Below are 16,546 nucleotides of genomic sequence, written 5' to 3' on the forward strand. Positions count from 1 at the left end.
CATCTCACTTTGATAAAAATGACATAATGAAATACATGTACAAGCTGAACAAGTTGGATATCACAGATGCACGACGAGTGCTTTTCAACTCCCACGACGGCAGATGGTGAGCACTACACTGGTGAGTCCTTGCGATCATAAAAAGGCTCTGATTTTCGGAAGGTTACAAAGTATAGGTTATGGCCCATGTGTAGTTAGAATTGCATGGCTTTGATCTTTGAGACAAGCATACTGGCAGGATCAACCAGCCACTTGCCTCGGAGGCAAATGATAATAGGTGCCAAGCCCTATTTGGCGTCAAACAACTATGCAGCAGAAAGCACACAAAGGTTCTGTGTTTTGCTAATGGTATGGTTTCTGATATTTCGGAAAAGGTCGAGAGGATTGCTGCTGAGCATTCGACTGTCAGATCGGTCATAATTCACACAGGAGCATTTGATGTGTTGAAAAAACAATCAGAGACGCTGAAGGCTTTGTTGACCTTTTACAAAAAATTTAATCTTTGAACACAGAGGTATTTTTAAGCGGACCTCTTCCTACAGTCCGGCAAGTCCAACGCTAGTGTTGGGTCGTTCTTGGACGATTCGTTCAAAAAGAACCAATCTTTTAAGTGAACGTGAGTGAATGGATAAAGTGTTTCGTCCTTTTTTTATATACCTTTATTCAAGCAAAGAACAGGTACAGAACATAGTGATTCATTCTTTTCTCCATTCATTTGAGCTCAGCTGCGAGCATGTCGTCAATCTTCGCAAACAAGCAATCAGCAGCCGACGTCAGATGGAGGAGGGATTTTATGAACATACTGCCACACTACTGGCGTTCACGAAGGAATTAGTAAGGGAACTTCCCGTCCACGAATGAATCTGGGACATAACTTCCCATTCGCGCATTTCCCCTCCACGAACGATTCAGTGAGTGAACGTACTGCGTTTCCCGTTCACGTACAATTCAATAGTGAACATGTTGCATTTCCCATTCACGAACGAGTGTGTGGGTGGGCTGTGTGTTTCTTTGTGGGGCAGCGGGCGGTGGGGCGGGGGCTGGTTTGGTGAGAGCGTTCGGTGAACGAATCTTTTGAACGCTTCTTTTTGATTAACTGATTCTAATGATTCAGTTCACCGAAAAGAACTGTTGTGGCCATTGAACGTTCATTGAACGCTTCAGCCGGATAATGTCGCTGTCAAGATGGCTGAGAAGCATTTGTGCTTTCTCATTCTGTGAATTTTTTTTGACAATTTTTCAATTTTTTGAGAACGCCATCATCTTTTCCAACACAATGGGATTTATCTTCATAAGCAGGGGATCAAATTACTGTCAACATTGTCCAAAGTGTGTGTCACGAGGCGCCATGTTCCAAAAACAAAGGCCATGTTTATCCGCAATAACAAATAAGACGAGATTCTGGCTCTGGCTCCCTCAAAAGAGCATCAAATAGCTGCAGCTCATTCAAGAACGTTGCAGCTCAGGTTCTTACCAGAACAAAGAGATCGGAACATATTATTCCAGTCCTAAAGGCTTTACACTGGCTCCCAATTGGCTATAGAATAGATTTAAAAATTTTGCTACTGGTCTATATAAATCACTGAATGGTTTGGGTCCTGAATACATGAATGAAATGCTGATTGAATATAAACCCTGTAGGGCTCTGAGATCTGCAGACTTGGGTCAATTAGTGGAGCTCAGAGTTCAAGGTAAACATGGTGAAGCTGCATTTAGCTGTTATGCTGCACACAAATGGAATAAGCTGCCAACAGAAGTGAAGTCAGCCCCGAGTGTAAATGCTTTTAAATCCAGGTTAAAAACGTTGCTTTTTTTCTCATGTCTTTGATTAAGGTCCTCTAAAAAATTAAAAATCTTTTTTTCTTTTATATATTTTAGAAACTCACTTTTATTTCTAGTCACTGATAGTGTAGTGGTACACACGCCTGAGTTGTGTGCGGGCAGCGTGGGTTCCCACTCAGTCACGATGTGTGTGTGTGCCCTGCGACTGGCTGGCGACCAGTTCGGGGTGTAGTCTGCCTTTCGGCCATTGTCAGCTGGGATAGGGTCCAGCACCTCCCCGCGACCCTGTATAGGATAAGCGGTTTGGAAGATGATGACTTTTATTACTTTACTTTTAAATGTTTTTTTCAAGTAAAGTTACTTTTAAATGTTTTTTTTTAAAGTAAAGTAATTAAGCGTTTTCTGTCAATGTGTTTAAATGTTGTCAACGTACATTCTAGTAATTTTTGTAAGCTACTTTTGTTTTCTCTGCTTTGCTTTTGAATGTAAACTGTTGTGTTTGTAAATTCTTGGAGGTGTTGTGTCTTTGCTTGTGTGAAGCACATTGAGTTGCCCCTGTGTATGAAATGCTATATACATGTAAACAAAACTGCCTTGCCTTGCCATGAAAAGTGGTATATAAATATAGTTTGATTTGATTTAGTCCGTCATTTTTTTAAGGTTCTTGTCAATCACAGCAAAGGGCGCTAATGATGTCAGGAGGAGCCAAGAAGCACTCTCAAAAATATAGAGACGCTCACAGCTCTTTGTCAGACGTTCACTAGTTTTGTTAGGGTTTCTGCAATCCATGGCTATGGAAAAACAACTATACTTGACAGGTAATAATAAAATAATAATAATGATTATTATTCTTATAATTATTATAACAGGTGTGAAGATACATTTATTAATCAAAACCAATCAATTATCAAATTAAGCAACGATTATTTTTAATAATTCATTAATCGTGTAGAAATGTCCAAATCCTCAGAATTTAAGCCTCACAACAGTAAATACTCTCTGATTTCTGTCGTCCTGCATGAAAGACTGATTTATCTTTGTGTTGAATGATATTAAGACATTTACAAATGTCTGCCTTTACAGTTTTGTCTATTTTCTGAAATGTTAGGGATTGAATTGTGTTACCAAATCCATAATTGCAATAATGTCCTGTTTTTGAATAAAGGGATGGAATTAAAAACTTAAACTTCAATTCCGATTAATCACTTAATTAACAAAATAATCAACAGATTAATTGCTTCGTAAAATAATCGTTAGTTGCAGCCCTAATATTAATGTATTATATGTAAAACATTACTATGCAAGAATTGCGTTCATGATGGGGTTGAAGACACAGACATTGACTTTATGGTGGATCGGTATTTACTCTAAGAAAGAACTTTCTTGGTAAGGATTCATAATCCATATCTTTCCCATACCAAAAAAATTATTAATGTGTGGAGACCAGCACAGTGCACCTCCAAACAGCAACTCAGGGGGACAATGCTTACAATCTTGCAATGACACCCCGAATGAAACGATACATGGACTTACAACTTCAATGAATGAGAGTTATTAATGTGATATCCAAGAAGGATTCCTACGTTAACATGTAACTTGATCACTAAAACTATTGTGCATAATAATTTGTTCAATCACTATTTTCAAATTTAGCCAGGTTTGTGTTGGGGATGGGAGCAGGATCGGATGAGGGCAGCTTCCAGGAAGGGGTGTTGAATGGACAAAGTCGGGGATCTATTGCATGGTAGGGCCAAGTGTCCAGGGATCTGTCGATCATTTGGATAAGTTTGAAGACTATTTGGAAGCTGCCAAGGTTTTAATCGGGTTACAACTAGCAGGAGTTCCGGACATATTGGAGTTTATCCAGGACCTTGCTAGGCACCACGTACAGGACTCGGTTGCACTAGCCCTTACAGGAAGTGAGTGGATGAGGACACGGATGAGGGTCTTGGCAAAAGAGTCACGAGGGCTGACCGGGGGCTGAAAATGTTTTTGATGTGAAAGAAGGTTGATTTGATGGAGATTGATGTAGTATTGGCTCGATGGGTTTAAATTCAGAATAATCCCCAGGTTGCTGACTGCTACATGAAGCAACCTTCATTGTTAATGGAGATGTCTCATGTCATGTCATCATGGTGATTTGTTCAATAAGAGCTAAACATATGTTAAAATTGTCAAACACAGTGTAATATGTGAGGGAGAGCAGTCGGATCACACATTGGCTACCTTGTTTGGAAATGCTGACTGAACTGACCCAGGATCTCGGCATCTCAAACACACGGGCCTCCTCTTCCTCTTCTTCCTCCTTCACACCAAAACATACACAATGTATTTTTTGACTCTGCAGCTAATTCATGTTATATTCTGAAAATCTTGTGTCTATTTTGTTGTATTTGAGTTTCATAATCCAACTTCTGAGTCTTTGCCTCGTGCAAGCACGCACGCACACACACAAGCACACAAAACAAACAGACAAAGACAACATACCCAAGTCATGCCCATCATTTTCATCTCTTTCCTCTTGAGGAGGTTTATGCTCAGTTGTCTTTTACTGGTGACGCCAAACAGGACGGGCTCCCACAATTTGATGTCATGCAGGTCATACACCAGCTCCTGCACACACGCACATGCAAACACACTGACCGACACACAAACCCAGTCAAATCAGGGCGGTAGAAGCGCACACATGCTTGACATTGTGGAAGCAGAAATTATTTTACAGGTGAACTGCAAGATCTCCCCTTGCTGATGATGCAGCCAGGCACGCATGTGACGTGGGGCCGAGTGGTTACAATGGAATTGCTTTTCAGAACCATCCTGTTGGTGGTTCTAAAACACAGGCCATCTGGGATCAAGTGGGGCTTCATTGTTACTGTCAACTGATTGGCCGACAGCGATACAGCAAGGATCATTTCCTGGCTTCACAAGACACATAGCCGCCCGCTGGTCATCGCCAAAGTCAGAAAAATACAGTATGAAAAATAAACATGATTGAGTTTTAAAACAACAATGAACCATATTTACAATACACGTATTAATGGATGAAAGATTGAAGTTAGGGTGAAACAACAAGAGCACACACCGCTCGCCGGTTCCATTCACTTGAAGGAGAGGTCTTCAGCCGCAGAGCGGAGCCTCACCATTACACTGGCATGACAGTTGTGGCCCCCACCTAAGGGATGGCGGCTTTGGGCGGCCGCCGAAGGGCTTTGAATTTAGGGGTGCATGAGCACCCCCAAAAGTGGGCTAGAAACACCTATGAACCATGGTACATATGCAATTGTAAATATGGTTCAGTATTGCTGTAAAACACCATTAAGTGTACTATATACACAGTATTTTGGTCTCGACGGTTGCTAGCGGCGGCTGTCACACTGTCTTAAACCCGGAATTCATATTGCATATTGGGTGCTGACGAGAACCAGAGGGCGGGAGCACATTACGCCAGTTTTGAAATTGCTGCATTGGCTCCCTGTGTGTTTCAGGATCGATTTTAAAGTACTTTTATTAGTTTATAAATGTGTTAATGGTCTTGGGCCATCTTATTTATCTGATTTGCTTTTATCATACCAGCCCTCGCGGATCCTGAGGTCCTCTGGCGCCGGCCTTTTATTTATTCCAAGGGTGAGGACCAAAATGCATGGCGAGGCTGCATTCAGCCGTTTTGGTCCTCACCTTTGGAATAGCCTGCCAGAGGACGTCAGGTCTGCAGAGACTGTTGATATTTTTAAGAGGAAGCTCAAGACACACCTTTTTAGTTTGGCTTTCAACAACTTTTAAATAATTTATCTTTTCTTTTGATTGAAGATAATTCTATGTTTTGCTTTGAATGTTTTAAAGCACTTTGAGTTGCATTTTTATGTATGAAAAGTGCTATATAAATAAAATGTGATTGATTGATTGATTGATATTTTTAATCACATCAGAAACAGTGTTCGTGACTCGTCACTTGTGAAATATTATGGCATAACCCTACAGGCTTCTGGTTCCGCCCCCCACTGCCCTTTGCGTGTTGTAATGGAAAAGCAACGGAGGCTGTGTGGTGTGGTGCCGGCCATAGCAGAGTGGTGTGGTGTGGGGCTGTTTTGGGGCTAATGGAAAAGCGGCAATTGAGATAAACAAACGATAAGGTGGTGGCTCAGAAAGGTCCAGGTGTGAAAGTGAGTGTGAATGCTTGTTTGTCTGCATGTGCCTTGCCGCTGACTGGCAATGACTCGAATGCCCGGTACACACAAGGATTTTTCAAATCTTCAAAGATTGTTTATCCGTCACAGACCCCACACATAAAGATTTAAAAAATCTGGCATTTAAAGCAGCACTTGGCAAGAAATCGACCTTAATAATTTTTTCACAACTCTTTTGATGAAACATTGACTTACAAGTACAGTAGTTGAACGAGTTCATGCTCTGAGAGGGTCTGTATCGGTTTTACTAGCACAAAGCAACTTTGAGGAGGATGGGCTCAACCCTGGCACACAAAAAAATACAAATTTCCTGAATTTCTTTACGGCATACTCACTTCCTCCTTTCGTTATAAGGACGGCTCAGGATTTCACGACACTACGCGCTGGCACGTATGGGAAATGTGGTTGATTTTTGTCAAAACACTACCGCTTTTATCCACATGGCGCCGCCATAATCAACAGAAACTGACATGACACAGTGTTGCTTTGACAGTTTTGGTCATCCTCCAAAAATCTCAACACAGAATTAAAACTGCAGGATTACGTGGGAAGACCTTTTGGCCGTGGAGTGCAATAATAGTGTACTTTCGAATAGTGCAAAATGTGGTTGGCCCCCTGACGGCGGATGGTCTACTACATACTTTTAGATGCTGGCCCAACTGGACCAATGTCACAGTCAGGTGGTCTGAGAGTTGGCTTGTATTTGCATTGCTTTGACTCCCTGTGCTAGTGGTCTAGCGCAATCATTTCTTTTTAAATTTCAGCCTCCATTTTGATAAGTAGATTTAATCACGCGACACCTCCGGTTCATACTGCATGCAATCTGCTAACTGACACGCTGGCTTCTACATTCATACAGCCATTGTGTAGATCCAGTGTACTACGCCTTTCACCCACAGTCAGCTGGGATAGCCTCCATCTTATCCACCATCCAAGTGCGAAAGATCATGCATAGATGGATGAAAACAAAAACACATTTTATGGTTTTTGCTTGACTGCTGCACTTTTCCAGTGCTTCCCTTTAAAAAATATATTCACTTGAGTCATTTGAAAACTGTTTTTGACTTTTTACAGCAGTTTACAATAAAGGTTTTCGACACTCACAGCACAGCCATCCTTGCAGTCCTGCATGTTGACGTAGTAGTTGAGGTTGTTCCAAACGCTCTCGACGCCCAAAAAATGCTTATACGTGGTTGTGAAGCTCCTTCCTGTCAACGGGTCGACAAAGAAGTTCTCCTGGACGCTTCGGCATCCAGACAACACTAGGACCCAACAGTGGACCCGCAAACCCTTCAGCGGGTCTACAGGTGGCTGCGGAACCTCCTGCTCGGGTCAAATGGTGTTAGCGCACAAGCTAAGTGACACTGAGATGTGTTTTCATGTTACCTCTTGTTGCTTGGCTTGGGCTTCAGCCTCTTCCTGTATCTTCTTGGCTTGTTGTGTCAAGAAACGACTCTTGGGCTCGCGCTGAAATCTCGCCCAAGGCTCACTGTCAGCCGTCAAGTCAGAGGCTGCGATCTGCACCACACCAATGAGAGCTCGCTGTCAGATCATGCACACATCCTGACCGGCCAACTGTCCTACCTTTGCCTGGGCGTCCTTGACGGGGCACTCGTGCAGTCTTTGGTCTAGCAGACACATCTCCTTGCTAGCGTAGCCGCTAACACAGTAAGCATCGTAATTGGCTCCCAGCAGCAGACTGCACAGTACGGCGGCATACTCGAAACATGTCGCTGTCTGACTACGCAACACCGAGGTGGCGGAGAACAAGAACCTAGGCTGCACATAGACACACATTTTTGCCAATGAAAAGGTTCAACACCCACATTTTTCCAGGCAAACATTAAAAAAAAAAAAACACTTTTTCCTGTTAAAAGGGCTCAACTCTCACACTTTTCATGATGAAAGGGGCATAGCACCCACCCTGCTGAAAGGGTTTACCCAAACTTCCCAGTGAGAGGGTTCAACATTCATACATTAAACCAGGGGTGTCACCACCGGTGAACAGCTTAACACTAGACTTTTACCCACAGGTGCCGCAGACAGAGAAAGGGCTCATCACACCCACTTTTTAAAGAATCACAATCAGAAACATTGGTCAATTATTATTATTATTATTGGTCAAATATGCAAAATCACATAAGGAATTTGTCTCCAGTAGTTGAGCTACTCTATATTACAGCAACAAGCAACTATAACTAAAACCATTTAGGACGTAATACAAAAGTACAGAGTTATTAAGCAATGTAAGGATACCGTTAGTGTGGTAGCACAAAACAATTGAGCAAATGATGTGGAGAGTGCTCACTTACCTGTCAACTTATAAGTTTTCCCCGTATTTGATACGTTTTTTTGATCATTTAAAATTGTGTACGCCGTATAACAATTTTAGTGCGGGGGGAAAAAAAAATTAAAAACTCGTTTTTTGTTAGACCGATCTCGTCTTGCCCATTTCGGCTCTAATCCGGAGTGTCTGTTAAGCGATTCCGATTGCAAACTTCGGTCGACCTGGGCACGTCGAGATGCTGTCGTTTGTGTCGAGAGAGTAGAACAGCGGAAAGCGGATGCATCATTGTGGGGTGCGTGGTTTGGATGATAAGTGTTGATTAAGATGTACCTCCCGTCAGAAAGCTGTACATCCTAGAAAGGCAGGAAACACGCTGAGCTGGAGGAGCTTGGAGGAAATTAGTTAGGGATGATGGTGTTGAACGCAGAACTGAAGTCCACAAACAGGATCCTCGCATAGGTCCCTGCGCCATCGAGGTGTTGCAGGAAGAAATGCACCCCCAAGTTGACTGCGTCTTCCACTGACCTGTTTGCTCAGTAACTGCAAACTGCAGGGGGTCCAGCAGTGGTCCATGATCAGTGCAGACTTTCAGGTAGGGTGAGACAATCCATCCTGATACCTTCTTCAGCTTTTGTTGCTTGAAGAGCCGTTTCATATCCCGTTCATGAATCGTCAAGGCAGAAGAAGGAATCAGGGTGTGATGGAGGTCGTGGTGATGCGGTTGGGCGGGTGTGGGGTGTGAAAGTGTCCTTTTCAAATCTGGAGTAGAACATAGTGTTCCCTCGCTTCTTCATGCTTCAGTTATTGTGGCTAACTCTATTGTGGGTTTTCATTGTGACCATAACTGTATCTATTACAGTTTTACTTTGCTATTTTTCTTCCTTCTAAATCGGACTCGTCCCAAAATATCGATGTCTTTTTTGTTTGTTTTACAAAAAAAGAGACTACAAAGATTCGTTTCCTCATTGTGGGTGCGTTCGTAAATACACTCTGAGCGCGCTGCTTCACTCGGACCGTTGGGAAACTCGGAATGTTGTTCAAATGTGACGTTCAGTTATTCAGGGTTCCCCCAAATTTGGGAGCCAGTGCAGGCAGTGCAAGGAAAGTAAACAGCTGCATTCATAAATTAATGTGAGCATAGTGCGCTCTGCACCCTGACAGCATACAAGGACGAAGACAACGAAACATTGGCTTGATAACTATGTTACTTTTTCATTTTATCTTAAAATTGATTCTTTTAAACAGAATCCTGCGTCGCATTGGTACAAAGGTACAATACTAGTGGATTATTGCACCTTGGAAATTGATGAAGTACAAAACAAAAGTTAGTTGGCATGACTACCGTACCTGTACTTACTTTGTCTCCTTTAATTAGTTGCTTCTTCTTCATCTTCTTTTAAAGAAGAAAATGAAGAAGCAACGGTAGTCATGGCAACTAACTTTGGGTTTGCACAACAAGGTGCATTAATCCACTGGGATTGTACATTTCGCTGCAATGCAATGCGGGATTCTTGTTCAGGTAAGCCATTTTAAGATAAAATGAAAAATTTTCAGTTATTAAACTGACGCTTGGTCGTCCCTCGTATGCTGCTGAGGTGCAGAGAGTGCTCTGTTCACATTAATTTATGAATGCAGCCTATAATCAGCAGCTTGGTATTTATTCTTCATTTTGGATTTTAAAAGTTCAAATTCATTCCATAATGGCTAAATAGAGGTATAATCCAACCCGCCCAACTCCCCCCGCAAGAAAAGTCAACCTCTACTTTTCTAATCATCAGTCAATTCTCTATAGTTTTCTGCTTGAGGGGTTTTCTCGTGTGGCTGCTGACTGATTGCAAACCTTTCCACCCTGACACAGAGTCATCAGCAGTAAACAGTTTTTTCAACTTTTCTGCAAAGCGTTTCTTGGCGATGTTAATTTTGTTTGTCAGCTGGTTTTGGGCCTTCGAGTTCTGGCTCCACTCTGATAGGCATTCTCTGTTGGCTTGTTGGTGAAGTTAGGTGGTGAACCACGGCTTGTTGTTGTTGAACGTGCAAAACGTCTTTGATGTAAAATGTTGCGCCTGTACAGTATATTCATCCAAGTTGCTTGCTGTTACAAAGACACTCCAGTCTGTGCATTCCGAACGATCCTGTAGGGCCAGGTTTGCTTCATTGGGCCACTTCGTCACCGTTTTTACTGCAGGTTTTGCTCATTTAAGGTTCAGTTTGTATGTTGGTATTCGGTAGATTAATTAGTGTTTGTATTAATCCAAAGCTCCATGGGCAACTGAATTTTTCATTGATTTAGTATAGCATTTGACTGTTTCAAATGATCAGCTCATCAGCAAGTTCTGCAGGGACCATCTGCAGTCTGTCATTAGTCTATTTTTCGCGGCGAGGCTTCAATGGCTGCGGCGAGCGAGGAACAATAGTGAGTTGTTGTTGAGTTGTTGTTGCTTGGGGGACAGACGTGAGTGAGGGACCAGGCTGTGAACAGGTATGCCATAGAGGTTTGCAGTCGGAATTGCTGACAGAAGCCCGTTTAAAATCAGAGACGGACCGGCCTATAGGTACTATTTTTCCCCCGCGGAAAAAAAGGCGAATGACAGACGACGGAAGGGTACCCGCGCTGCAGACGGATGACGAATAACGGACACTCAATTTTTAGTAAAAAAATTTAGCTCTGCTAAAAATGTAAAGTTAATGTTTAAACCGACAGTACAAGTATTATCCACAAATTCCACACTCTGTGCATGTTTGTGGGTATGGACAAGAGTGTTTGCCGTTGAATTGTTCAGTTCCCACTCAAAAAAATATATGGTATACTTGCAGACATACAGTATATGCAGATGTCAAATGAACATTTTTTAATACATCTCAAGATTCAAATTCTCTCAGAAGTGGACTGGTTGCGTTATAACAGAGAGCTTATTTGATACAACTATTTCTAACCCTAAGTGTTTATGTCCATAGATTTCCAGTTTATTCAAAAGCACGGTCATGGGTATTGCGAGATCTCAGTACTAATAGTGGGATTCTTTTTTGTTGAAGGTACAGTAATGCCTAGTATGAAAGAAATTAAGCGTGGCTGGCTTGACTTGTCCTTTCCAAGTGGAGGCTGGCTTGACCGCAGTATTAAAACACGCACTCGCGCTGTGGGACCGGATTAAATTTTTTACCAGCACACACAGAAAAAATGGGACCTTTTGTGAGCACAATTGTCACAGTGTCGACTTGAAATTTGTTTACTTGCTGTGACGTATTCTTGGTGACCAACGTCACTCTTCGGTGGCGGAAGTCCATCCTAATAACATCCAAAATGACCCGCGGGATAGACAATACTGTAGTTTGTCTCATTTAGCATTAAACTCAGTTTTAAATTACCAGAAACACATAGAGTCATTAAAACCAGAGCAGCCGATGGCACTGGAACCATTTATTTAAAAAGAGCACGTGTTTGCCTTGCTTTCCACTTCCACAAGTCGCTTTTCTGACGTCACGTCCACTATTTGCTGATTGGTTTACTCTGCTCATTGTTTGCACAGGTTTGCCCCGCCTCAGAAATGTGCGTGTGACCAGACTCAATAGCTGGCACATAGATTTCCAGTTTATTCAAAAGCACGGTCATGGGTATTGCGAGATCTCAGTACTGCATTTGACACAGTTGAGTCAACAACAACAAATATGATACTTTTTTACCGCAATAAAGAGTACTTTATAGCTTGTGCTGGATAAAAAAAAAATACACTGAAAGATAACCTTAAAAAAATCATAACCTTAAATTACAGTCGCAATATTGAGGAGAAAAAAAATGTAATCTTAATTAGATTACTTTTTCAAAATCATTCAGCCCCAACAGATAGGGATCTTGCATGCTAAACAAATGCAGTCTCTGAACATAGCTAAGCTTTTGCCTGCATCGTTATTTGAATCAATAATCAAGCATGCTTTTGTCTGCTCTGTGGTAAACATTGTACAGTGTTACCGTAATTCACGAGAGCATCAACGTAGGAGATTTCTGAGTTAAGAGCAAGCTTAAGATGCGACACAATCGGCACAACATCTGCTCAGCATTCCATATCCTACTCACAATTTGATATACTCACGAGCTCTCCAGGTGGCTCCAAAGGATTCGGAGACAGGAAGTCAGCCACAAACGAAGCACATCCTTCCCAGTTCAGCAGCTCGGGATGGCTAGTCATGGTGGGTCGCAGAGTTGTCGACACAAACTTCTAAACAAAGAGGGATCAGACAGAGCTACAGAGTTACACACATCATTTTGGGCAGTGTCTGTGTACCTGGACGCCGCATTCGTTGATGGGGCAGTGTCTGTGTACCTGGACGCCGCATTCGTTGATGGGGCAGAGCAGCAGAGATTTGCGTTCGGGACACAAAAGACGATACTGCCGCTGGAAGTTGTCAGCGATGGCCAGCAGACGAATTTCCTCCATGGAATTACACCTGTATGACTCAGGAAGGGGTGGACTGGGCCTGTGAGACACACGTGCAAGTCAAACTCCAGATCCTGGACATTCAAATACAATCTGCACAAACAGTAACAGAGATCAAGAGAATGTTTCCATGTGTGTGTGTGTGTGTGTGTGTGGGGGGGGTTTCAGCATGCGTGTCATGTCAAGAAGAAGTGATGCCTACACCAGGGTGAAGGTGCTATAGCACTGTCAGAAATTTGCGTAGCCCCAGTTAAGCCTCACCAGCATTTCATTTGATATTCTAAAATTTGGAATATTATTTATAAATCTACTTATAGGTCAATCCCACGTTTGCCCCGGGAGAGAAAAAAAAATCCAGGGCCGTGCCTCACACGAAGGGTTCGGTCACTTACAGGAAATCATTCGAAGCAGAGACATGTAGAGCTTCTTCCACCTGCTCATTTCCATTTTCTGCTTGCTCTTCATTATTGGACTCCACCAGCGTCTCCATCACTTCACCTGTCAGTGGCTTGATTTGCTTGCATCACCAAAATGGCAGCCTGGTCCAAAACCCTAATGTCATTTATCTGCATCATTTGGCTGCTTCCAGTATTTTTGAAGCTCTCGCGAAGCCAGTCATTTCATTAGTTCATACACTACAGGCTAAATAATAAATGAAATAACAGTGTCGGTCAAAAGGATCAGGACCTTAACTTTTCTTCTCTTTATCTAAATGCAAAATATGTTGTTCTGGATTTCATTAGATTGTGTACCTCGTGAAACACAACATTTACATCCATAAGCTGTGATCTAACTTCTATTTTATGGCGGTAGGGCTGACTGTCAGAACTATATGCTCTACTTTGCCCCACCAAAACAGACATGCAATTATCTATACCATCATACAATCAACAATATACTATCGAAACTGTACACACACACATGAACTAAGACCGTACCGTACTGTGTTTAGCTTTGTCAGCTTAGCTGCTTTCAATTGACTTTTTCTGTTGTCGTTTCGTCGCCATGGTTACCGCCGTGTGGCACGACGATATGCGAATCTTACGTCCTCGCGCACTACTCTTAGTGTTCGGAGCTGCAAGAGAGCGCTTTCCTCACTTACAAAAATGTGCGAACGCAGACCATAGTTGGAGCGCAGAGAGCGCACCGTCACTCTGAATAACCAAAAGGCACATTTGAACAACCCTCTGAATTTCCGAACGGTCCAAGTGAATCAGTGCGCTAGCGCTCGGAGGGTATTTCAGAACGCACCCTATATATGAGCCCATGATCCCATCGAAGATATGAGGAGAACAACAGAGGAGGGAGGAGGCACAAATGTTGGGAGAAACAAGCATTCTTCGATGACGCAAATTTAAGGAGAAGGCACCCGGAGATTACGTCACGTAACGTGGCTCGTGCACCACGCGTCATCATTGGTGTTAGAGATAAAATCTTAAGCCCGAGCCCGAGCCTGACCCGACCCGAAATCACTAAAATGTCAATCATTACGTTCATTACGTTTTTGTTTTTTGATTTATGACAGAAGTCTGTTTAGATTATTAACTTTTAGAGTAGACAAACCTGTGTACACACAACATACACAATCAACAATTATATCATATACATGTGCACACCCCGAGACTCAACAAACGGACCTTGGAAAGAATTTGGCATGGAGACAACAGTCATTTACAAGTAGACAAAAATCTTGTGTGTCTGTGGGAGTACGTTGGTGTATTCAGAGCCGGGCATTTTACTAAAAATTGAGCGTCTGTTATTCATCTTCCGTCTGCAACGTGGGTACCCTTCCGTCGTCCGCCATTCGCCTTTTTTTTTAAATAGTACCTACCTATAGGCCAGTTTACCTCTGATTTTAAACTGGCTTCCATCAGCATTTCTAATCTATTTAAAAAAATAAATAAATAAATCGACCACCTCGCGCGCCTTTTGTGTGCACAGTGTACCACAAGCTGGAAATGTTGTTGTGTGTCTTCGACACATGCTCTGCTTGTCTGACTGGAATCTAGAAATGTTGTTGTGTGCCTTCAATGAGCCGCTTGTCTGACATGGAGCCCTCGACAGTGACATGCTGTTAACATAGAGCTCCCACCTGCAATGCTTGTTCGTGATTGGTGGCCTTCGTCGTAGAGCGGTCATCCAATCAGTGCGCTGATGGGAGGGCTCCTGCACACAGCGCGCACTGATTGGATGGCTGATTCTATGACGAGGGCCACCAATCACGAACAAGCAGTTCAGGTGAGAGCTCTATATAAGCAGCGTGTTGGCATCAAGGGCTCCCAGCCAGACAAGCTGCCCATCGAAGGCACATGACAACATTTCCAGCTTCCAGTCGGACAAGTGGAGCGCTTATTGAATTTGAACAGAAATTGTCACTCACTGCCAATATTTGAACAGTATGAGTGACTCACTGTCTCATGGAAACCCGTTCACAGCCTGGTCCATCACTCAAATCTGTCCCCAAAGCAACAACAACTCGCTATTGTTCCTCGCCGCGGCCATCAAAGCCTCGCCGCGAAAAATAGACTAAAGACGAGCTACAAATGAAAGACGGATTAAATACATGGGCTTTCGACTGTGTCTATTTTTTTTAATTTTCCGGTCATTTGTCAACCATCAGCAAAACGGGCGTCCACCATAGGCGGATAGACGGACCGATCCGTCACATAGACGGAATGCCCAGCTCTGTGTATAAAATGAATGTGGATCTTGTTGGCCTGAACCATCAGGAAGGAAATTAAGGCTACAACACTACTGGTGTCTTGTAATTCCTTCTTAACCGTCGAGACGTCCTACCAATGCTTAGTGTGCTTGTACACGCATGCTCACAACGCTGTTGGTGAGGAGGGTTAGGTTGAGTTGAGGGGTAGGCCGTCTCATCAGCCTCTGGTAGGAAGTTTCGATGGGGTAGGATCTTTTGTCAGAGCACCGGCGTGGCCACCATTTTGGAGGCGACGGAGCTATCGTTGTACAACGCAAAACACTGTTGTGAAGTATAGACCCCTTTCCATGTTTGTAAACAGATGTGACGTCATCGGAATGCGCGCGCATTGTTGGTGAAGAACAGAGATGGGAAATTCAGGTCCAGAAAGTAAAAACCCTGCCACAGTTCGGCTTTAGCCACAGTTGCCTCTAATCAACTGAGCTCATTTACTTGCCGGTTGAGTAGAAGCACCTGTGGCTAAAGTCAAACCGTGGCAGGGTTTTTACTTTCTGGACCTGGATTACCCACCTCTGGTGCAGAATGGCGGTCGGTACACAAGCAGACTAACTGGAAAGGATCACGGAAACTACTTTAAAAAGCTCACATTATCAGATGGAAAGTAACTTTCTGATCCTATGGGATTACAGTGTGTGAGGAAGATGTTTCAAAGTGGCCTGCTGTCCAATGGCCAGATTTTCTTCTCTATTTAGTGGAGACACCCACGAGAGAGAAACTGCGACCCTGCGAGTCTTTGGATGCTAACAAATATGTGATGTGTGGCCATGTACAGACCATAAAACATTACAATTCCAATTCAGAGTTTTTAGATGTTTCCATTCATTCATTTTCCTTGTATAACCTCCAATTTCTCCTTTCCAAGACTGCCTTAGCTTCCAGATTTCAATCTCCAAAATGGCAGACAAATACTGATCATGCGATCTAAAAAACAAATATCTAAGATCTGTGATCTAAGAAAAATATTTGCAATCAAAAATCCAAAAGTGGGCCATTGCTTTATTTTATTTTTCTCAAATGCACAAAAATGAACAATTGGATGTGTTTACTTTGTTCAATATTTGGCTTGGAATAAAAAAATGTGAATAAATATGCTAACCTGATTCTTGTTTTACAGTATGAACCATGTGACAATTTGAAG

The 16,546-nt window shown here is 42.8% G+C and overlaps 1 protein-coding gene across 4 annotated transcripts in view; it reads right to left on the minus strand.

Annotated features, from left to right (window-relative positions):
* The window catches only part of drc7 (dynein regulatory complex subunit 7), a 40,474-nt gene extending 25,831 nt beyond the window's left edge, over positions 1-14,643 (minus strand). Inside the window, exons 1-9 of one of the 4 annotated variants that reach the window (XM_086042557.1) lie at positions 14,604-14,643; positions 13,079-13,225; positions 12,573-12,726; positions 12,342-12,467; positions 7,551-7,745; positions 7,353-7,484; positions 7,071-7,289; positions 4,270-4,395; positions 4,009-4,087 (exon numbers count right to left, since the gene is read on the minus strand). In XM_086042557.1, the coding sequence (XP_085898683.1) occupies positions 4,009-4,087; positions 4,270-4,395; positions 7,071-7,289; positions 7,353-7,484; positions 7,551-7,745; positions 12,342-12,467; positions 12,573-12,726; positions 13,079-13,176 (1,129 nt within the window). In that variant the 5' untranslated portion in view covers positions 13,177-13,225; positions 14,604-14,643. Of the gene's footprint in view, positions 1-4,008; positions 4,088-4,269; positions 4,396-7,070; positions 7,290-7,352; positions 7,485-7,550; positions 7,746-12,341; positions 12,468-12,572; positions 12,727-13,078; positions 13,226-13,624; positions 13,851-13,937; positions 14,040-14,603 lie in introns of those variants that run through there. The other 3 variants (XM_086042531.1, XM_086042548.1, XM_086042540.1) reach the window with 3 other exon arrangements.
* Between the last annotated feature and the right edge of the window lie 1,903 nt (positions 14,644-16,546).

Source organism: Filicampus tigris, chromosome 1, assembly GCF_054856515.1.
Source record: "Filicampus tigris isolate MCC_2025a chromosome 1, RoL_Ftig_1.0, whole genome shotgun sequence".
Taxonomy (NCBI): Eukaryota; Metazoa; Chordata; class Actinopteri; order Syngnathiformes; family Syngnathidae; genus Filicampus; species Filicampus tigris.